This window comes from Cornus florida, unplaced genomic scaffold (genome assembly GCF_030987335.1).
Source record: "Cornus florida cultivar Cherokee Brave unplaced genomic scaffold, ASM3098733v1 CherokeeBrave_3.0.0_Hap2_Chr06, whole genome shotgun sequence".
Classification (NCBI taxonomy): domain Eukaryota; kingdom Viridiplantae; phylum Streptophyta; class Magnoliopsida; order Cornales; family Cornaceae; genus Cornus; species Cornus florida.
The window spans coordinates 83,876,850-83,901,425 of record NW_026775576.1 but is presented as its reverse complement, the minus strand read 5'-3'; the positions used below and the strand labels follow the sequence as shown (position 1 = coordinate 83,901,425).

The 24,576-nt window shown below is 34.7% G+C and overlaps 2 protein-coding genes across 6 annotated transcripts; both read left to right on the top strand.

The window, feature by feature from the left end:
- Positions 1-11,842: 11,842 nt before the first annotated feature.
- LOC132314459 (uncharacterized) lies at positions 11,843-12,756 on the top strand. Its single transcript, XM_059813323.1, has one exon. The coding sequence runs from the start codon at positions 11,843-11,845 to the stop codon at positions 12,491-12,493; it is 651 nt and encodes a 216-aa protein (XP_059669306.1). The 3' UTR covers positions 12,494-12,756.
- Positions 12,757-20,791: 8,035 nt separating this feature from the next.
- LOC132312455 (wound-induced protein 1-like) lies at positions 20,792-23,408 on the top strand. 5 transcript variants are annotated; one of them, XM_059810829.1, is made up of 4 exons: positions 20,792-21,092; positions 21,519-21,569; positions 21,673-21,744; positions 21,940-23,408. In XM_059810829.1, the coding sequence occupies exon 4, from the start codon at positions 22,235-22,237 to the stop codon at positions 22,613-22,615; it is 381 nt and encodes a 126-aa protein (XP_059666812.1). In that variant the 5' UTR covers positions 20,792-21,092; positions 21,519-21,569; positions 21,673-21,744; positions 21,940-22,234; the 3' UTR covers positions 22,616-23,408. The 5 variants fall into 5 exon arrangements, with proteins under 5 accessions (XP_059666812.1, XP_059666816.1, XP_059666811.1 ...); XM_059810833.1 differs by having other exon boundaries at positions 21,940-22,120; XM_059810828.1 differs by having other exon boundaries at positions 21,673-23,408.
- The last annotated feature ends 1,168 nt before the right edge of the window (positions 23,409-24,576 follow it).

The window sequence follows — 24,576 nt, the reverse complement described above, 5'->3', positions numbered from 1 at the left end:
ACAATCTACCAACTAATTTTCCTTCCATTAAGTGAACATACACTAAGTCATGAACCTCATAGTATCTACTTCTGATTGAAAATCAGAACTAACATACCTGACTAGAACCATATCATCACATCCATAAATGAGTATGATATCATTGGTTCTCCTTAGGTACTTAATGATATTTTTCACAACAGACCAGTTATCAAGTCCAGAATTGGACTGATATCTACTGACTATCCCTACTATGTAGCGGATGTCCTATTTGGTATAGACCATGGCATATATGAGACTCCCATATGCCAAAGCATATAGTTCCAGTCTCATTTGCTCAATCTCCTCTGCTAGTCTTGGAAAACTACTTACTAGAGAGAGCAATCCATATAAATAAAGCAAGAACTCATTCTTTGAGTTATACATACCAAACCTGGTCAAAACTTTATCAATGTAGGATTATTAAGATAAGCCTATTTTCCTTTTAACCTGATCTTGCAAAAGCTTGATCCTAGAAATATAGCTTACATCTTGAAAATCCTTCATTTAAAAGTAATTGAACAACTACCTCTTTATTGATGACAAAACTTCCACATCATTCTAAATGAGTAGGATGTCATCAATATATATAGAATCAGAAAAATAATGACATTCCCTTGTACACTCATGATTTATTCACTAAGAAATCTTCTGGTATCTTTTTGTAGATTAACTTGCCTTCCATAGGAATCACCCTACTAGAAAGTTCTACAAGATCCCAGAATTTATTAGAATACATAGATTCCAACTCTGATTTCATAATAACTCGCCGAAACGATCTGTATCCATATCGGTTCACGCTTCCATATAGCTTACTGGGTTCAACTCATGTTTAACAGGGATGTCCATAATGGTCTCACCTAAAAACATGATTCTGTCGGATTGGATGATAATCCTCTCATTACATCAATGTACCGATGCAAGAATCTGTGTAGTAGATGATGCTAACGCATCAATAGGGAATTCATATATTATTCTCAATCTCTATAATAAGTGTGTTCACATGTGGTACATCTGGTACTCATACCAAATTCTCTAACATTATGCTACTAGGTATGTGATTCATAATATGATTCTCTTATAGATAAACAGTGAGTGAAAACAATCAACTTTTATCTTTGAGATCATAAACTAATACATCCTAGTGACTTTTGAGTAGCTATCAAATCTACCATGCCTATCATCTGCTTCCAACTTACTTGTCTATATTAAGCGCACATGTGCAAGACTACCCCATATGTGCATATGATTCAAACTAATATTTAGTCAAAAAAACAGCTCAAACGGTATCCTTGAGACAGACTAAGATGGAATGCAGTTCATAATACGCATCGACATCATTAACGTTAAACTCTTAAATGAAAAAGATAATGTAGCATAACTGATCATAGATCTAACCATGTTAAGTGGAATTCTGTTATTCCTATTTGACACCTAAATGCATTTAGCGTCAATTGCGAAAAACTGGTACACAACACCCTCATTAACCATATAGTCTTTGCACTATCCCAAGAAAAACTCATATCCTCGATCAGATCGAAATGTCTTGATAAGTTTACCTAATCTGTGCTCCACATCAGTCTTAACCTTCTCAGAATATACCAAGAGTTTAAGACTTGTGTTGCATCAGATGAACTTATCCAAAACGTGAGTAATCTTGCTTGGATGTTCATAAGACCACACGTGTCAGTGTGTACCGACTCCAATTGTCCTTTATGTCTATTTCATCTGGCTGATTAAGCCCTAAGAGTTATCTATCCTTCAAAACAGGGTTCACAAGTTTGGTTTAGGCTCCTCTGCCTCACTAGGTAATTAACCTTCTTTGACCAATCTTTGAATCTCATTTTGACTGATTACAACCCAAAAATAGACACTAAAAATACAATGAGTCAGGAATAACAATTTTTCTCTTAACATTCAATCTAGAAGATGCAACATTAGTTTCTACATTCTGCAAATCTTAAGAGCTTATGATTATAGTATATTAACCATCTTTCAATACACCAGAAGTAATCGCATATCTATTCAATTTTATAAAACCAGTTTTACAAAATAACAACACAGTTTTTATAAACCACAAGTGAAACAAGAATAAGATAGTGTCTAACTTCTGTGCATAAAGATAGTTCTCTAATACTAATAACCTCATACTCTCTAATTTCAGATGTAATACTCCCACTGACTTAGCTACAACCTTGACATCAGGTCAAATACAAATATATTCCATATCATTGAGGCTTCTGGATTCCTGAAATCCTTGCAACGAATTGCAAAAATGTTTAATGGCTCCAAAATCTATCCATCAGGAATTAATAGATACAACCACATAACATGGCTCAATGATTAAATATATATTTACCTATACCACGTCATTGCTTAGACAGTTCGTCCTTTAGTGTCTTCGTTAGCAGCAAAAGAAACAATTTAATTTGCTCTCCACATACACTGCCTTATTCCCTTTAACCTTTTGGATACCCATGTTTTGTGCTAGCCTAGTCCTATTATCATCCTTCTTCTTTGCTTTGCCCGTCCACTTAGGCCTAGAAGAAGATGGTATAGACTAGGTTAGATTAATAGGAACGCCCATACTTTTGATTATCCCTTCATCTGTTACCAATTCTATAAGAATATCAGCGAGTGTGAACTCAAACCGATTCCTTATTTAGTTCACTTTAACAGTGTCGAACGAGTTTGGTAACAAGGCAATAATCATGTCAACTTGAAACTTACCACCTAAGTCAGCCCTATTGATCTCCAGCTAATTTTTAAATAATAAACAATCATTTTCCAAAATTCGATTTCATACTGGAGTTCCTTAGGCTATCTTGATGTTATTCAAGTCTGACATAGTACTTTGACATACTCTCTATCTAATCTCATCAAAATATCTTATTGATATTTAACATGATGCTTGAAGAAAATAAAATAATGTAAATGTTAGCTTTGGAGAGTATTCGAGGTAAACTCTAGAATATTGCACCAAGTCATCTCATTTGCCTTATTTCATTTATTCAAAGTATTAATGTTCTCTCGGGTATCTTAAAGTAAAAGAATTAGGTTTAGAAGTAGTAAATACATTTGTACCCTTACGTTGTGAATAAAATATCTAAGTTCCTTTCCCAGTCAATATTAATGAGGTCCAGTTACATTGAATATGTAAGCAAGCAGATAAATTGAATTAGACATAATTAATCTGAATATAAATGCATTCATACAATATGCAAGGTGAATTATTAATATTGTCATGTATATTTAAAATTTAAATGAGTTTGTTAACCACATAATATAATAAATCTCAATCGAACAAGAGATCATTATCATTATTGGTGAACAATCCCTTTTAATTAATGCGGGTCCCTCAACTCTGCAGCATAATAAATCAACCAATCAATATGTCAATAACTTCCTGTTGGAGAAGTTCATTATTACTATTGTTGAGATTCATTTACTATTAGGCGAACACTTCCATTAAAATAGTATGTGGGTCCCTTAACCACTACATGAAAAATCGGATAACCAATACGCCAATAACTTATTCGGTTGGCGAAGTTCATTATTGCTATTAGCGGGCAAATCCCATCATCTCCATATCTCTTAAGACAATGCCTTATCTATCTATATAAAATGATTCCCGATTTTGTTTAACCTTTCTAAAATCACCTAGTGTAGATCACTCCGTTGGGGAGCTAACACTATTGATTTTAGATTGAGTGTATAACGTTATTAAAGCTCCAATGAAAAATAAAATATTAAATATCTTGTCATTATAATCTAGACTCTTTAAATCATGCGTAGGGCCTTATTTTTAAAGATCTAATTATAATGAATATTTAATATTATTATTTTCATAAGATAACCATTCTTGTAATATTAAGACTCTTCAAATCATGTGTGGGGCCTTATTTTTGAAGATTTAATTATAATGGTGTTAATAACGAAGGCCATGGGGCAATGTATAAAAATCCCCGCTCCCACTCAATTTTTAATCATTCATAATTAGGGTTTTCATTTTATTCATTTACATGATATAATGCATGCAAAACGTCTTGATTTTAATCCAATTAAATTTAGAAAATATTTGGACTTTAAACGATTCACTAATATTTAATTTGAAGCATATTTTAAAAATAATTTACAAAAATAATTTTTCGTTTCCCAATAAGTGCCCTCAAATTAATTAGTAATCAAATCCAATTAATTTTCATAATTTAATTAATATAAATCAAGTCATTTAATTAAATATCATGGATCCAATGTATGAACAATCATAATCAGTATTAAATTATTCCATGCATCAAATAAATAATCAAACTACAGACAGAAGCAATTTAAATGGCCAATGGATTTAACTTTTAACATTTAATTACTCTAAGTATTGTACAGGCGTCCTCCAACAGCTTGTAAACACCTGTAGGGAGCTGGTACGCGCTTACGGAGGCAAAACAACACTTGGAATGCGCTTAGAGGGCCCCACACGCGCTCACACTCGCCTGGGGCATGCACTAGGTAATGGCACGCGCTCCCACGCGCCCCCACGCTCTGGGACGCACCTGTGGCGCGTGGGACGCGCCCCTACGCGCCTCCACAAGCTTGGGAACAATTTCCCTTGGCTGGCGCGTGAGATCCACGCGCCAGCCCATGTCCACCTCTTGGCGCGTGTTCCACACGCGCCAGGTGCACTTCCTTGTGCCGCATGAAATAACTTCCCATCATCCAAAAGCTCAGATTTCAGTTGCACCATATAATTGTGTTCCGCGAAGCATGTGATCATCAGTCCTTCTATCTCCCGCCAATACCTCGCCGCCGGCAATTTTTCAGTCGCCGGAAAAATGCCGAAAATTCCAGAAAATATAAATTAAGCCAAAAAAATTCCAGAAAAATTCCGAAAAATTCTGGAAAAATTCCAGAAAATTCCTGAAGCCTAATTTAACCCTCTTAGACCTTCTTGAAGCTTCATAGCATCCTTTGATGAAGATTACATGACTTTAAATAAATTTACAATTTGAAATACAATGGAAAAAATTAAATTACATCATTGAACTTTCAAACGGCTAAATCAAAGCCTTAATTACATTCATCCAAAGATAAAATTACATTCCAATAACTTATAAGCTTCATCCATGGCCCAAACACAAATCATCATCCATTCACAATTATACATACATCATTATCTATCAATATATATTAACATATTATATCCTACATCAACATACATCAATAAAAAATATATATGAATATAATTTTGGATCCATGATGATGAAATTCATAAAAACATGATCTCTAGTAATGAATCAAACCATGCTCTGATACCACTGTAGGGAAACGTGCTAGTTTAAAAACTTTTCGAGGGATTTTAAATTCATAGATCTTGATTCATCACATAGAGACAAGTTTTATGCAAAAATAAAACATGATGTATCATTCAATTAAAAGATTGAATGCTTACATCAAGGTTTGAGTAAACCTTAGATCTCTCCTCTAAAGTGAATGTTCTCACTTATTATAGATCCCTTTTGCTAGACACCTTTTCCATGGATCTCCATCTTCTTGGTAATAGTCTTGCCTTTAGAAATCACTCATAAGCCTCCATGAATGACCTTAGAAAACTAGGCTTGTGGGAGCCTTCATTAGATGAGAACACTGACCCTAATTTTCTAGAGAGAGAAAATTTATTCCTTTTTCCTTCTTAAAAAAAAATCACCCCCAAAATATACATAGACCATGTATATTTATAGGCAACATAAAAATAAAGAAAAGGAAACAACAAATCCTTCTCAATCTCTAATTCATATGTCTCAAATCTAATATGATTCCAATATCAAGTTGGGCTATGAGTGAGAATCCATTGGGCCTATTATTTTATTGGCTACAATGAATTAATAATTGGCCCGGTCCATGGACCCAATTCAATTAATTCATAAATTAATTTCTACTCCACTAAAAGAAATTAATTAAACTCCAATTAAATAATAAATAACCTCTAAGTCAATATTACACTTTGACTCCTCTATGCATAATTAGTTATCGGATAAATAAAGCCATCAATCCGACTACTTAATTAATATATTTATTTTGGTACCTTTGATTATTTCTGGCTCGATCACAATAAAACATTTGTTTGACAAAAATAATAATTTAAATAAATAAATATATAATAAATCATTTTGTCTAAAAACACACGAAGGCCTTTGAATTTACTTTGTGATCAACCATAATCAATACAAAATAAATACAAGTAGTAATGATGCAAATATTGAAAATATAACCCTCTAATTATTAATTACCTAACTACCCAAAGTGTCGGTCTAAGGATTCCGAAGAATCCGCCGAACAAATCAAAGTAATTATTAATTAATAAAAGAGTCTATAATTTTCTCATACTTAAGAGTCAAATGCTATGACGGTGATAGGGAGCAATCGCATACGACGGCTCTCGCAATATATCTCGACCTAACGCGGATCCAGTTCAAATCTTAATTAATTATGAGTCTATCCATAATTACCGACTATGAACCATTTATGATTACTATTTATATATCATGCATTGATTGTCATCACATACATATATATAAATATCTCTTGTAATCAAATGGACACTATCAATTCTATAATGAATCGAAATATAATACATTGAATTCACCAATGGTATAAAACATAAATATTTCAGAAACGTCAGGAACATATGTTACTTTAATCCAAACAGGAATTTGCTATGCCAGGGCATATAAATCCCAACAGTGGGACCAGCTAACCCAATTGATCAAGAGCTACAACAAATTGGTCAAGCTGGGCCTGACTATTTTCCTCTGGTACTAGAGCAATGTCCAAACTTAGGGTAATGAAAATGAAAGGAAAAGAAAATAATATTAATAATCGAAGGAAACAAAAAATTAAAAAATAAATATGTTTGGCAGGAAATGATTCTAATTCATTACATTACAATAATTTTTTTTTTCTTTTCTTCCACAAACATAATTATTATTATTATTTTCTTTCTTTTCTTTTACTAATAAATAATCAACTAACATTAAAATATATGCTTCATATATTAATATTTTAAACTCTTGTTACATATATATTTTAAGTATACACGTTTAATACTTATCCCGAGCCGAGCCGAGCCCAAGTCGGCTATATAAGGCACCAACCTCAGTCCATGTGCCTGCGTAACAGAATTTGATTTTGAAATGGAATTTTCATTTAGCCATTCGAATTCCTTCTATAGGATCGCAAATTTGCTCAGCAGTGTGTGCGCAGTGGGTTGGATTGAATGTTGCACTAGAAGGGTATACATGCACACAAGGGTTGAAGCGAATGGGCTAGTTGTAATGGGGGGTCTTGCTGCTTTTGATGCGTCGACGTTCGATTCATTCACAACTTCAAGAATTATCGCAGTGAATGTCAATCTTGGAGCTTTCATGGCTTCTTTGGCCGGAGAAGGGACTTTCCGGGTTCGAATTGACGAGGACTCGGTTGAAGTGACAAATGCCGAAGGTTAGACTTATAGATTTTGTTGATTTTGCGTATATTGTCAATAATCCGCATTAAATGTATGTTTCTTGATGTTTCATCGTCTGATTTTAAAGGTGTTCAAAGCCGTCTTGAGAATCATACGCATTAATTTTGTATAACTGGTTTCATCCTCTTCATCGTTCCGTCCTGTTCTTGTTCAGTGATGGTTCTTGATTTTGCGTTTTCAATCAATCGCATTAAATGTATGTTTCTTGGTGTTTCATTGTCTTATTTTAAAGGTGTTCAAATCCGTCTCAAGAATCTCGACGCCCCTCTCGAAAAGCTTGACGAAGTTGAAGATTACAGCGTCGTGGTGGCCATTCCATCTCCACCGTCATCTCCTGGTACTAGGGTTTTCTTGTTCTTTCTTTCTTTTTCTTTTTCTTTTTTTGTTTTTCTCTCTCTGTTCTAATAATTAGTTACATAAACTTGCAGTGATGATTTTGGTAAAGGATTGTGAACTTACTATACATACGGCGCCTGGTCATTTTTGTTGATTTGACTGAGGCAAGTAGCTGTATCTCGATTCTGTGTTAGTAATTTGTTTCTTTATTGTTTAAGTTCTTATATGTATATGTATATTTTTCTTGAATGTTTGAGTTCTTATACGTATATGAATATGTATATGTATATGTAATTTGATTCTTGTTTGTTCAAGTTCTTATATGTATATGTAGATGTAGATGTTTCTTGATGGTTTAAGTTCTTGTATGTATTTATTTTTAAAATTTTGATTTCAGGAACAATTTGACATATGGTCTGAGTTCTGGGCCTTTGAAAAACACGAGGATGAAGACAAACACGAGGATGAAGCTGTCTTCCAAGGGAGTGTTCTAACTCACCCGATGCCAATTCCGGAACAGCTCTCCCTGATCTTTGACCAAATGGTCCTACTGGCATCGGACCTTGTGTGGCTCCACCTCTCCGACGCCGGCTGGAAGATGACGTTTTCAGTGCAGAACATGAGGATCAGCGTTTGTTTTCTGCTGTAGTACTTACAATAGTCTCTTACATGATACTTACAGTGTCAAAGTTCATTTTTTGTGGCGGGGTACAAAAGACTTAGAGAAGGCTTAGAACTTAGCAGTTTAGATGGAGAGACGGTAGGTACATAGTATGACATTTTTTTTGAACATTCATTATAAAAGTGAAATACATTTGTCTCTGTTTGTCAAGATATTGGCATTGATTTACATTCCTCTTATTGATTTACTGTTTGTGTTTGAGGAGTTAACGGAGGACCACAACTTACCCACTAGCTCCTTGATACAAATCTCTACCAAAACAGAACTGAAAACCCCATTTGGGCAATTTTACAATCACTTTGTGGGTTCTTCCAAATGTTCATATATTGAACCCATTTGGGCATTTTTACAAACACTTTGTGGTTTCACATCCTCACGACTGAATTGACTCACTTGACTCACTAGCCAATAGAGAGTGGGACCTTCCCTGGTCTGTTCTTCGCCCACCGGACTGAATTGACTCGCAGAGGATGCTCTGCATTTGATGCGTTACCGGAGGTTTTTTTTTTAAATTTCTTTTATGATGGAGGAGGCTGTGTGTTGGTTTGGGCTTTGTTATCTTGGGCCTGGGCTCTTTTGTTGCATACTTTGGGCTCCTATTTGGAGCCTTTGTAAGTCCAAGTCTGCTCAGGTGCTCTCTAATTTATTTTGAGCTGAGACTAATTTTATTTATCCAAATAATCACTAACAATTTGAAATTAAGATATCTTAATCCTGTACCTTATTATGTTTCTTTTTCTTCATCTGAAATTCATCTCGATTGTGAGAAATTACTTACAGTAAATAGTTAAAAACCACGTTGAAATGGGAAAGGGAGTATTATTCTCACTCCGCTCCTTAGTTTTGAAACAAGAAAAAAATAAAAACAAAAACAAAATAAAAGATAAAATTTAAAATAAATAAACTAAAAAACTGAGAGATGTAATTAGTAAGATCCTCCTCATTAAGTCTACTTATTGTTTTTTTATTTTTTTTTATATTGATTTGGGATTTTCTTTTAGTAATCGTGTGTAGTTGCTTGCATTTTATGGGAATTAAAATTTGCCAATTTGAATTGATACACGTGGGTGCAGTAGAGGAATTAAGAAGTACTCCGTATACAACTTCAATACAAAAGATTGGGCTCCGAACTTAGTGTGGTACCTTCGGCTAGTGTGGGTCCCAACAACAGTATAAAGTGCAAGACTTGATATGATGAAATCTTACTGGGGCCCCATCACCTGTTCAAAAATAAAATAAAATGAAATGAAGCTTTGAGTATGATTATACATGTGTCTTATAGTTTGTGTGTTCTGTGTTTGTGCTTCTTAGACAATAAGTCGCTAACCATCTCTAGCATTATTTGTTGTACAAAGAAATTTAAACTCTATGGCTGTCTGTCATCTTATATCATCAGCGGTGAGCTCTAATGATATATAACAATGTCATGTATGTCGATTTTTGCTTAAAAGGATTGGTCGCATTTGTTAAGATATCTTTTTCTATCATATAACATGTTATGTTATGTTCCGTTTGGTGTTAGCGATTAAAAATGATAATGGAACAGAGTTGGGGTGGATTCGGGTAAACCCTACTATGTCTCTTTAAAAATTTCGTCATATCAATCCCGTCTCTACTTTGGATTGGGTTTATAATTAGTATACTATTTACGTCCCTACTTTGACATATAAGGTACATATTCTATTTCGTGTACTTCGTTTAATTGTCATGAGAGGACGAACGGGTTATGCCACTTTTATTATTTTGTTAAAAAAAAAAAAAATGTAGTCCAATATGTTCAAATTAGACGGGTAAATAAGCTGGTACAACTTTTAAATTATAAAATATTAAATATTAATATATTAACTGACTTAGCAAAGTAACAATGGCTTTAAAAATATTATATATTATATATAATTTTTTTAAAAGTATATATATATATATATATATATATATATATATATATAATAGGAGTGAGTTTATCACTATTGCGCTTTCAATTTTTAATTATATTATTATATTCGATTCAAATTTATCCCGTTAACGGGACCCGACAAAAACCATCGTGACATGAGAAATTGCAGTTTTTGTTAAAACATTTTCAATCATTTTCAACCTAAAAATGCGAGTCACAAATGTCTAAACATTGGACTTCTGAGAGGGACATTGCGAAAAAAATGAATGAAATAGGTCGGAACATTTTGTTGTTATTATAAGGTGAAATTGCGCGTGCACACATATATATATTTATGCTACTATAATACGAGTGGTATTGAAAACTACAATTAATTGAATCAAAATCCTCTTCAACATTTTATAGTATGGATTATTTATTTAACATTCATTTGGCTGGTTGGTTTTAGATCCATAATCCATTCCACCCCTAAATAAGAATTTAATTTGGCCACGGTTTTGTAACTCAATTTTCGTATTTGAATTCAAAACCAGAGAAGCAGTTCAGTGTGACAAGACGTTGCCGTGTTGTTCGATGCCAATGCCTACAACAAACTCGCCAAGTCTTGTAACTATACACCTCTCTCTTGTAATTATTGTTCATCGTTTAATTAAGATCTTAATTAATAAAATTGGTTTGATATCATAATGCAATTCACAAGCTGATACAACAAATGCACAACCACACGCAGACAAAAGTGATAATATAACCCTCTATTATATAGATTGTCACGTTATTACCGTGGCATAAAATACACCCCTACGCAAGCTATGACTTAACGAATTCAGAAGCTACTTAATATACATATAATACCATTATTAATTGGGTGGTTAATTTTTCCATGCTTCTCTGACTTTTTCGGTCATACTAATCTTTACACACGCAAAGGTTTTCGGTGATACTAATCTTTAAACACACGCAAAGTTTGACCACTTATAACGTGTACGTGGTCGTAATTGGAATATTTATATACTAATTAACAAGTTTTACCTTTTTTACCCCCCAGATTTGATGTCTTTTGCCATTTAATTTAGTCATGAACTAAAATGCTTTTTAGTCAATCATAATGTTTGAAAGGAAAGCATATTGTGAGACTAATTGTGACCTAAATTAACAAAATCATAATTACGAGTGCACGTCCTCCAATGTGATTGTGATTTAATTAGTTTATGAATACGGTTTACAAATTTAAGTCTCTCCGACTTCTAAAACATCAATAATAACAATAAAAGTGCTACTAAAAAATTATTAAGAATTTATAAAAGTGTTATTTACTTATTTAGAAAATAAAACTAGAAAGGTAAAGTTGACATTACATGGAACTCTGAGGGCAAAAGTAAAGTGTTGTGGGAAAATGAAGCATACAAAAAGACCCTTCTGCCCCTTATCTCTCTATATAAGATATCTTCCTACGTTCTTGGATTCCTTACCCTCTTCTCTCTCTATCTACTCTCTCTCTCTCTCTCTCTCTCTCTCTCTAAGCTTAGGCGTGTTTATTGTGCAAGAACTGGCAAATTCAGAGGAAATTCTGGAGGAATCCAACAATCGAAGGGTGGTGCTCGCCCTGTATGAAGCCTTAAGCGCTCGAGACGTCGAAACCGTCCACAAGCTCCTCGCCGCCGATCTCGAGTGGTGGTTCCATGGTCCACCGTCCCACCAGTATATGATGCGACTGCTCACCGGCACTACCTCGCCGGAAAAATCCTTCGAATTCGAGCCCCTCTCCGTCGCCGATTTCGGATCAACCGTCCTCGTCGAGGGCTGCGATCACAGCCGTTCAATCTCTTGGGTCCACGCCTGGACTGTCGCTGATGGGATAATTACCCAGGTCAGAGAGTACTTCAACACGTCCCTCACTGTGACCCGCTTCCGGAACACAAACCAATCATCACCGTCGGATTATCCATCATCATCGATCAACTCTCTTCACTGCCCGTCCGTTTGGGTGAGCAGGCTTCCGGGTCGGGCCGGAAAATCCGTGCCGGGTGTTGTTCTGGCAATATAAGTAATCTGTGTGATCAGGTGCGGCCGGACGTAGTGTGACATCGTAGTACAGAATAAAGGGTAGTGATTTAAATATGGGCTGAATATCTCTTGTTTCTTTGTCCTTTCCATTTATTGTGTGTTTTATTTTAAGGGAGTGTTTGGTTGTAGTTTTTTTGTGCGTCTGTGTGTGGGGTGATCAATATGGTGAAAGTGAAAGCCAATTGGTTCTTTCCTGATACGTGTGTTTTGTGCTGTGATCTAATAAAAAAGCTTATTTTATTTGATTGGCTCGTGAATCTTCTCTTATTTAATTCTTATATATATATATATATATATATATATATGAATATGACATGTCAAAGCATACTTTACATGGTAAAGTAGAGTTGAAACAATATTAAAGGAAATTAATTAGAAATCAAAAGATATTCTACACCTCAAGAAAAATTTCAATCTATCTTGATCTAATAAATCTCACTTGAATTTCCATTTAACGTAAAACTATCAACTTTGCCCAAACTCTTTCCTTTGCAAAAAGAAGAAAAATGGTATATTCTTTTAAAATATCAACGGATATTCAATTATCTATATTTGTTATATTGGAATTTGTTTTTTTTTTAATTAATTAAGTTCAATAAATTTCTTTAATGACAATACTTAATGCTCTTTCGAACCGCACCCCTATTTCATCTGCACAATTTTCCATAAAATTGGTTTGGACAAAGACGTGTCATAGACTCATACCTAATCCTACTTTGATTCTTATGGCACATAAAAAGCAACAAATATGAGTTGGATATGAAAAGGATGTGTTTATTTGTATCCAAATTAAGGGATATTATTACTTGTAAGAATCATCAAAAGTTTGAAATTAAGGAGGTCTACATCTCCCATTTGGATAAAGTTATTTCGACAATCTTCAAATTCACTGTCCCAAAGAAATTCAAATTGGAATTATTTTTCTTCTAATTTCACCTTGCATTCAAATCAAGCTTCAAAAAAATTTAAACCTACAAAAGGAATATCAATTTTATACCATTTAAATGATTTCTTCAATTAAAAAAGTCAGAATGCCTACTCTTGCTTTATTAAAGGTGGAGATTAAACGATGAGGTGAAAATCATGATGATTTTATTTCTATTTCTGATGGAGTACAAATTATTTATTTATTTTTAAATGTTACAATTTATCATAAAACACAAAAACAATATATAAACACACTTGTGGTTAATTAACTTTTTATTGGTTACTTGGGACTGCTAATTCAAACCATATATGATACTAGTAAAAATTATTGATATCTCAGCTTTCAATTAACATTTTATAAAGTAGATAAGTTGTCTTTGTTATGTGATAAGGCAGATGTAGACTGGGAATATGTGAGCGTTGGTGACCCACCCAGAGTGAGTGTGATGTATAACTTATTGACACTGCCAGTTTTGACCTTTGATTTGATAGGTTGGTGAACCAATTTTCATTTTATCAAATTTTCTTCAATCTCTTTTAATTTAATTTTCCTCTAAAACGTACAATTTTATCTTCTGTATCCGGATTAATTTTAATAAAAATATAAATAAATAACATTGGTTTGGTGAGAAAAAAAAAAAAAAAAAAAAACAAAAATTGAAAGGAAAAGATTTTATTAATTTTAATAATTTTTTTTTTTCGAGAAATATAATAGTAATTATGTTTTGGGGAAGTAAAGAAAAAGAAACTATTTTAATAAAATTACTACCGTACAATTTTTAATAGATTTTGTCTTTTAAAAAGATAAAAATAAATTTGGTATTAACAAAGATTCATTAAAAATATTAATCTTTCTTTATATTTTTTTTTTCATATTTGAGAGGATAACAAAACCAACCCAATTTGTCCAATTTGTATTATTCCTAATCCCTTTGTTTCCTTTCTTTTTCTTTAATAATCTATACCAAATATAATATTTCATTTCCTTCAATTACCCTCTAACAACACTGGACCTTGGTCTCAACAAAATTCAAAGTCTTTCCAGTTGGAAAGTACAAAATTATATTATAAGTAGATTCAATTCGGTATATGTACAAGCAGACCCAAAAATATATTTTGGAGTAGGCTAGTATTACACTACCATTTTTTTTTTTTTTGGTGGGGTTTTTTTTGGGGGGCTCTGGTGGGAATTTTAATCCAACAAAATTTAGTGTTTGAGTGACAATAAGAAATTAATAAGTTTTCATGCAACAAAGTTAGTAACAAGTTTTAAAAAAATATATATATAAAAATTCAGCAGCAATTAGCTCAAACTTTTAATCAGTGTCTTAAAACTTAGAAAGAGTAATATTATGATGAGTAAACTCTCACAGTGAGCTAGCATCTCATTGTAATATTTTCCAAACTTAAATAATAAGTTCACACACAACAAAGTTACTATTAAAAAATAAAAAATAAAATCAGCAGCAAAATAAAGGAACTGAAATTAGGCAATTATGGTAATGTTTCATAAACAATAGGATAAAGTGCATAAAACTCCCCCGAACTTTCAGCTAATTGCACAAAACTCTCTTGAATTAACAATTGCCCTCTGAACTATGATAAAGTTGCAATTTAGGACATCAAGTGAGGTCTCCAGCACCGGAAAAAGAGGATTACAATATTACCCTTTAGTATGTGTCAAACAAATCTTAACCATCCAATAGAATTATGACAGCACACCTTATCTACCTCATCCTTATCACTAAACCACCACTCAATTCAGCGCGCCAAACACGGCCTTACACATAAGGCTTTCGCTCTCTTTACGCTCTAGTTTTCCCACCGTCGATGACATTGTTGACCAAAAAAGTTTCGCCTTGGGTCTGTATGATACTCATCAAAAAGGTTTGTTTGTGGTTCACTGGAATGAGACTTCACTTGTTTGCTCGCAGTGAGGCGATCATGGAGTTTGAGGTTGGCTCTCACCAGTTTCGCTACTTGTTGATTCTTAAAGCTTCTCATCGGCGTCAGCGGTAATGGAGTTTGAGGTTGGGCTCTCACCGGTTTTAATGGAAAAACTTTCATTTTGATTGGAATGGCCGAAAACAATTCCAATCTTATCCCCTTTGGCGGGCACAGTTAAGTGTGATTACCAACAAAAAATCCATCAACACCATCCGCATCCCTACACCGGTGACCTAAAAGAGAGAATCCATCAACACCGGTGACCAAAAATAAAGAATTCATCAACATCATCCCACGCCGCACCGGTGACCCAAAAAAGAATCCATCGAAGCTACCATCTTACTTTATTGGGGCCAAATTAGTAAACACTAATCCTTAATCTATACCTCCAATTTATCTGTAAACCATTTGGGTGTCCTCTGTTTCTTCTTGGCAAACGCGAAATAGTCACGTAGTAATTTGCAAAGGGTTTTGTCGCCGTTGCTTAGGCTATAAAAGTGAAATCCCCAAATCAACCGCAGCAATTGAAGCCTTGCCCCTGCCCATTCGAACCTTAAGCTTGCAAATCGCCGATGTTCACCGTTTTGATTCTCTGCAACTGCAAGGCATTGTAGATTCACAAATTGAAGCAGTGTCTGTGATCTACAAACCCTTATAAGTTAAATTTCTTTGATTTATAGTGTGAGAAACGAAAATTTTGTTGAGCTTTGTTGAAGCTTTCTTTATCTTTGGTTTGGTAGATAAGCTCTGTTACTTTGCCGAAGTAAGCTCTAATACAATATTTCTGTGTGTGTACAGGTTTGGTTTGTGACGGTTGTGTGGCTGGTAGAGAACTAAAACGGCATAGGGAGTCTCGACTTTTAGGGTTTCAATAATTTGGGATTTTTTTATTTTGATTTTATACATTTAATAGTATAAGGGTAGCTTTGTCATTTTAAAAATAGAGTACTGGCATGTGTTCATCACGCGCTTAATTGGCCGGAGACCGGAGAAAAACAAACAGAATTTTAAGAATGGGTAATTTTTGCAAAAAAATTAATAGTTTAGGAAGTTAATGATAACAAAACTAATTTAGGAAGGTTTTTAGGAAGAGCGAGTTAAGTTTTATTACACTTTACCCTAAACAATATGACAAGTTATATGCATGTGATTGTATATTAAAACGCATTTGGAACTAAAAATAGGTCCAACACAGACTTCATTTTATATTCTTTAAAGCAAGAAAAAAGTCCCATAATCACATAATAACCGTCTCTGTCTTGTCTTCAATTCTTCCTCAACCAGCAACCAACACACACACACTGTGGAGGGGAAGGGGGGGCTACATATAAGCTGTCTTGTTGTAGCAGATATAGCTTTCATTGTTCATGTACAGTTGTCTAACGGTGGGGGACTACATGCAAGTGTTTCGCCACTTTATTGACTACTGTATTTCACTATTTCCTTTTAGAGAATTTGAAAGTGTTGTCATTGAAAGTTTGAATGAACCACTTCATATAATTGAAGCCCAGGGACCTACTGTGTCACATCTATGGATTCAGTGAAAACATCACATTTTTCTAAGCAACCCTTCTTCTCTTGCTAAATTATAAGAAGGGACGGTTTCAAAATGTGTAGTCTGAAATTTAATGGAGAGCAGCAACACCTCCTCTGTGAGGAGGTTCACTTTCATAGGTTTATGCTAATTTTTTTGGCATTCTGTTATCGGAAAAAAAACTACTAAATCGCTATTAAGTGATATCTCCTTTCATTTTAAAGTAAAAAAATAAAAACAATTTAAGTCTTCCCAAAAATATTGTCCGAGTTCTTTGCAAAAAAAAGAAAAGAAATTAAGGCTTTTACATCTTTTGAGGGAGTTTCATAACCAACTTGATTTACTTATTTATTGGATTTTTTTATTAAGTCTAGTCGTGCTTTATTTTTTTTATTCTAAAATGAAAATAAATAAGGAAATTATATTATGAGAAAATATCTTTATCTTTCTTTTGTTCTTTAAATTCTTTAATTTTTTTTTTTTAAAAAACGTCAAATTTCTATTTTTGAATTATACTCTAATTTAGTCAAGATGTGTATATATATAATAAAGTTTATTACCTTTTATTTCATTTTCTCCTATTTTTGAAAGAATAACAAAACCAATCAAAATGCCTAAATTGAATCCTTCCAAATCTCTCTAATTTTTTTTTTGTTTAATGATACATGGTCAAACATGATATTTCACTTCTACCTTTTTACTTTTCCTTTCTTTTTCTTCGTAACCCTCCAACCAAACTGACCCTCAAAGCCACTTTTTAGCCATCCGCAAAGGTCACTTGTATAATTTGTCCAAGAGAAAAATTAGTGTAATTTATCCAAAGTGATATTGAACCTTGAAGTGCTTCAAAACAAGAGTAGTGATGATATTGTGGCAGTGGTTGGACAAGAATGACACTGTTTGTTATTCCGGCAGTGGCTTTGATGATGTGTGTGTTTTGGAGATATTTGTTGGTGTTGTGTTGCATTTCATGGATAAGTTAAAGGGTTTCCCACTTTTGTCCCAAACTGGCTCCTCCTTCGTATTTTTTGGTATGAAAACCAGGAGAAGTTATTCAGTACCCCATAGGTACCATGTCATTGTGCTGACATGGTACCTCCATCCACTACAAACACGACATGTGTTAAAAATTAAAAAAACATTTCAAGTCGGCACAAGTTTCACAAAATAGGGAAGGTAGCAAACGGAATAGTAACTCCGTTTGAAATTTCAAAATACCTCCACTTTTTTTTTAACTCAAATTTCAAATTTTAAAAATCAGACTAAAGATTATTTACTCTAAAAGCTTCTTTTTCATAATTCTCATCCTCTTTCTCTCTCCTGAATCTATCCATACACTGAAAATCATCCCAAGCTGTCCTTCATCACTAGAACCCTGGCCGTGAGTAGATCATTGTGGTGGCTGACATCCCATGGCCGTGACTATCACCGCCTTCAAAGAAAGCACCTTTGACTTCACTATAGTTGCCATATACATTGATTCTGGCAGTAGCAGACTTGGAGGCTTCATCTTTCTCCACGAGGTGTTGTTGCTACAACCTTGTCTTTGTAGCAATGGAGGGACGCCAAAAAAATGGTGTATTTTTTTAAAATATCAATGAAATTTTTGAATTTTGTTTTTATTGTTTCTTTTGCTTCTTGCATCTTGTTCATCTATATGATCCATTAGATTCTCTACATTAACATTTTATCTGTTTTTAACTTTTTTATTATTAATGATATCACTAACTCGGTAATTTTGTTTACTTATTAGGCTCTGTTATGAATTGAGGATGCTTCTTGTGATTGCGAATTGGTGGCTCCATTAAAGACTGCAAGGATGGAAATAGGGAGATGAATAACAGCATCATCCTTTAACCAAAAGACAAAGAAACTTTTTAAATACTTCTATTGTCAAATTCTTGTTGGTGTTCTTATTGGTTGTAATGAGAATGACTTTTGATGGTTTGCAATAGGACCTATAACCTATTGTTCAAATAGAAGAAAAACTATTGTAATAAGAATTTGTATTGTGATGAAAGTTTCTTGGTATGAATTTTTTTTGGAGGTAAGTTTGCTTTTTCAACACTGGATTTGGTCATGTTTCTTGGTCATGTTTGCATTCCAATCATCCCAGAAATTTGTAAGGGATTCCTAAAAACATAACTCACAAAAAATAAAAAAATACATTGAAGATAATACTAGACTAAGATGTGGCATCTATTGACCACAATATCACATTGAAGCAATCTAGTAAAACTTAACTTTTGCTGTTAAAATATTCACTTGAAGAGAAGACATGGAATGAGAACTGGATTATTTGGCAACCCATACGTCATAAAAAATTACAAAGTCCAAGTAGACTTGCTACAAATGGTTGATAAGGAGCAGACTGATGAGGGCACAATTTGTTTCCAATACAAATTACTCTCAACCACAATTAAGGATAAAGTTTATTACTTTATATTGGTGCCGATTCGAGCAGTATTGGATCTTCTTCAAGTTTATGGGCCAGTCTTGGCGGCATTGGATATGAATCAAAGTCTGAAACATGGTAGTCACCATATTTCTTTGATTATCTACCATTTGATAAGAATCCAAAAATACCTGAAATTTATTAATGTCAACCTAAAACCACCATCTCGCCTGGACACTTCGATCCACATACGCGAGAACACTGCACCTCCATCCTCCTCCGTCAAGGTAGATGGGTCATCAAGGATCGGGATTCTCCGTTTCTCTATCTTTGTGAACATGAACATTCAAGCAAAAATACCCATGCTTTCTAATGGTGCTTTAGGAAAAAAGTGAGGAATTTGTGAGTACTCAATGATCGAAAATGGCCGGTCATCAAGGCATCGGAGAGAGTTACTTACCAATTGGTGTCATAACGGACGAGATTGCAAAGAATTGAAACCACGATGAAATAGAAGGTGTTGTATTTGAAGGTTGTGATAGTCACGACCATGGATGTTAGCCACAACAATGAACTATTCACAGCCATGGTGTTCCATTGATGGACAGCTTGGGATGATTTTCAGTGTATGGATAGATTCAGAAGAGAGAAAGAGTGAGAAATAGGGTGAGAATTATGAGAGAGAAGATTTTAGAGCATATAATCTTTAGTCTGATTTTTAAAATTTGAAATTTGAGTTAAAAAAAGTGGAGGGATTTTGAAATTTCGGACGGAGTTACTCCTCCTTTTGCTACCTTCCCTATTTTGTGAAACTTGTGTTGACATGGAATTTTTTTTTAATTTTTAACACGTCGTGTTTGTAGTGGATGGAGGTACCATGTCAGCACAATGACATGGTACCTATGGGGTACTGAATAACTTCTCGAAAACCAGATAAGAGGAGGGCCGCACCCCCACTGAAAAGAAAAAAAAAAAAAAACAAAGCCATTCCAAAGGAAAAAGAAAGAAATCCATTTACTTTTCCATCTCCTTCTTTCTCGCAATCACCTCCAGTGTAACGGGTGGGCGCTTGCCCATTTACTCAGAAGTTCGAATTATTGGATAATACTGCATACCCACCCATTTATACACACTTCAACCCACATCCAAATCCAATGTGGGACAAGTTTCACTTGTAACATTCTCCCTCACCCGAACTCGGGCAACGCTCTCGTTGCGGTTGGACCACCCTACCTACCCGGAGGCAGACCGGAACACTCTCCGGGGCGGGTGGGTTTGACTCTGATACCAACTATAACGGGTGGGTGCTTGCCCATTTATCCAAAAACTCGAACTATTCGGTATTACTGCATACCCACCCATTTATACACACTTTAACCCCCATCCAAATCCGATGTGGGACAAGTTTCACTTGTAACACCAGCCACAGTATAACTAGTACACATCTTCTTTCCATTTGTTTGTTTTATGGGAAAATCACTTCCCTCTACACTCACCCTCCAAGATTTTCCCAGGATTGTCTCCTTGGACAAGCAGCTCCAAGGTCCCAAATCCGTCAAACCCGCCGCGTCCACAAACCGATTCCTGTAGCCCAGGGTGAAGATGGAGGAGACCTCGGAGAAGACCCGCGTGCGGCTGGCGGAGGTGGTCTCCGACTGCGTCAAGCGGTGGTTTCAGGACATCCTCAAGGAGGCCAAAACCGGTGACAGCGCATTGCAGGTCTTGGTGGGTCAGATGTATTGCAGTGGCTATGGTATCCCTAGACACACCCAGAAGGTGTTTGATTTTTTTCATTCTTGGGGTTTCTTTGTTTATTTTGTTGGGTTTAATATGTGATCAATAAACTTTATTGAGTGCCACTTATTTTCATATCAAGGTATGGACTTTGTTGTTTTTTTTTTTTTTTGGATGTTATTGAACTCAATGGGAACTTTTTGGATATTGGGGTTTATTTAATGTCTTTTAAGAACTGACATGCCACTGTTACAGTCTATATGGTGTCCCTAGAGATACCCAGAAGGTGTCAACTTTATAATTCTTGGGGTTCCTTTGTTTTTCTTGTTTATTTTCTTGGGTTTAATCTGTGATCATGGTTAAACTGAGAGGGCAATTTTATTGAGAGGCACTTGTTTTCCTATCCAGGCTTGGACTTTATTGGTTTTTTTAAATGTTTTTGAGCTCATTGGGAACTTTTAAATTTAGGGACGAGCTTGGATTAGTAAAGCTTCAAAGAGTCGATCTTCTGTGTGGAAAGTTAGTGATAAACTCTCTCTCTCCATTTGTATTTATGTACAAACATATACATATAGTGGCTCTGCTTCTTGTTATTGGTATTAATTGTATTTTTTTCATTTAGGTTACAATGCTAGTGATTTCGATTCAGATGATGTGAAGAATGATGCGAAGTAGGATTAAATGTTCGTTCTTGGTGAGTCGAATCCTCTCCCATTTTTATTGTTTTTGTTGTACTTTCAAATATTTACCTGATTTTCTTTTATTTGACATGGTATTGCATGAATTTGGGATATGAGTATATATGGTGATGTACTCACCAATTCTTAATTTGTAGGAGGTGTTTGTATTTTTGTTCTGCCTTCTTATTTCATGATGCAAACAAAATTAGGTAACCTGGAGAACTTATCTTCTGGCTATGAGTCATGACTTATGATCTTCAAACTCACGTCTTCCTTCGATAAGAAGGTGCTTCAAAGATTTTAAACTCCCAACACACGCAAAGCTTAGGCGTGTTTATTGTGCAAGAACTGGCAAATTCAGAGGAAATTCTGGAGGAATCCTACAATCGAAGGGTGGTGCTCGCCCTGTATGAAGCCTTAAGCGCTCTAGACGTCGAAACCGTCCACAAGCTCCTCGCCGCCGACCTCGAGTGGTGGTTCCATGGTCCGCTGTCCCACCAGTATATGATGCGACTGCTCACCGGCACTACCTCGCCGAAAAAATCCTTCGAATTCGAGCCCCTCTCCGTCGCCGATTTCGGATCAACCGTCCTCGTCGAGGGCTGCGATCTCAGCCGTTCAATCTCTTGGGTCCACGCCTGGCCTGTCGCTGATGGGATAATTACCCAGGTCAGAGAGTTCTTAAACACGTCCCTCACTGTGACCCGCTTCCGGAACACAAACCAATCATCACCGTCCAATTATCCATCATTATCATCGATCAACTGTCTCCACTGCACATCCGTTTGGGTGAGCAGGCTTCCGGGTCGGGTCGGAAAATCAGTGTCGGGTCGGAAAATCAGTGTCGGTTGTTGTTCTGGCAATATAAGTAATCTGTGTGATTAGGTGCGGCCGGACGTAGTGTGACATCGTAGTACAGAATAAAGGGTACAACCCAGTGCAGCGTGTGATTTTTTTTTTGCCACCCAACAAACAAAGAAAACACAAAAAAGGAAAACAAAAAAACAAAACCAACCCACTAAGCCCCATGGTCCAGAGTATCCAGATCAATAGCCTTCAGCACCTCGGATGGCCAAACATCCCAACTTACATCACTAGATTGAAAGGCCATTGTCAATTGACTGATAATGTGAGCAACTGAATTGTTACCCCTTGGCTTCCACCCAAGTCGAAAATGAGAATTTTTCTCCATCATGAATTGGATATCTTCCCTTAAAGGAAATGAGAGGGAGTCCTGAGGATGGGTAGAAATGATGGATAAGCAATCACCTTCTATATCTACCTTATCATAACCCCATTGAAATAGCAACTTCAATCCTTCACGGAGAACTCAAGCCTCAGCGACCTTTGAACTGGCCACATAAAAAGTAAAAGCCGATACAATTCTTGTTGGATTACTGGCAGAATTTCTCACAATAAGGCCACCGCCAGCTACTTTTGAAAAAGAGCCAAGGTTGCAGCGTGTGATTTACATATGGGCTGAATATCTCTAGTTTCCGTTTATTGGGCGTTTTATTGTAAGGGAGTGTTTGGTTGTAGTGTTTTTTTTTTTTGTGCGTCAAGTTTGTGTGGGTGACCAATATGGTGGATGTGAAAGGCAATTGGTTCTTTCCTGATGTGCGTGCTTTGTGGTGTGTTTGTCGTCTAATAAAAAAGCTTATTTTATTTGATTGGCTCGTGAATCTTCTCTTACTTAATTCTTATATATATAAATCTGAATATGACGTGTCATATGCACAATTCATATTCATCTATTGAAGGAATATGATAGTTAGGTTTTTTCCATACCAAATACAAATTGAAGCTCGACTTGATACTATGATTCTTATCCCACAAAAAAGCTAAGTTGGATATGAAAAAGCATGCGTTTTTTCTATCCAAATTAAGGGATAATATTACGGATAAGAATCATCAATTTTGAAATTAAAAATATTAAAGTGGATTTTGACAATCTTCAAAGCCACTGTCTAAAGAAATTCAAATTGGATTTTTCCTTTTTTTCATTCACACCAAACATTAAAAATTACAAAAGAATATTAATTTTACACCATTTAAATGATTTCTTCAACTAAAAATGTCAAAATTCGCTGGCACATAGAGATTACATACTTGATCCAAGATAACTGATATAACAGATTTTTATATGAAAAATAAATGCAACTTAAACTTCAATTTGTCACCACACTAGTGGTTAATTAACTTTTTATTGTTAATTTGGACTGCTAATTCAAATCATATGATAAAAATAAAAATTATTGACATCTCAGGTTTCAATTAACATTTTATAAAGTAAGATAAGTTGTCATTGTTTTGATAAGAAGAGATGTAGACAATTGGCTGGAATATGTGAGGGTTGGCGACCCACCCAAAGTGAGTGTGATATAACTTCTCCATACCGCCAGTTTGCATAATTGACCTTTGATTTGATATACACGTGAACCTATTTTTTCAGCTTTATCAAATTTTCTTCAATCTCTTAATTTAATTTCCCTCTAAAACGTACGATTTTATCTTCTGTGTCCGGCGAAGAAAAAAAAAAAGAAAAAAAAAAGTAATATTAATTTGGAGAGATATTATTAAGCACTTATTTTGTTTGGTTGATTAATAAAATATAAAAAAAATGATAGTAATTATGTTTTAAAAAAGAAAAGAAAAAATTATTTTAATGAATTTATTACCATACTTTTTTTTAATAGATTTTTTCTTTTAAATAGATAAATGTAAATTTGATATTAACAAAATTTTATTAAAAATATTTACATTTCTTTTTATTTTTTCTATTTTTGAAAGGATAACAAAATTAACACAGTATGCTTAATTTGTATCATTTCAAATCCCTTTCTTTT

Bases quoted from the DNA above. Each gene is read 5' to 3' on its own strand.
- LOC132312455 (XM_059810830.1), top strand. From the start codon at position 22,235: ATGATGCGACTGCTCACCGGCACTACCTCGCCGAAAAAATCCTTCGAA.
- LOC132314459 (XM_059813323.1), top strand. From the start codon at position 11,843: ATGAAGCATACAAAAAGACCCTTCTGCCCCTTATCTCTCTATATAAGA.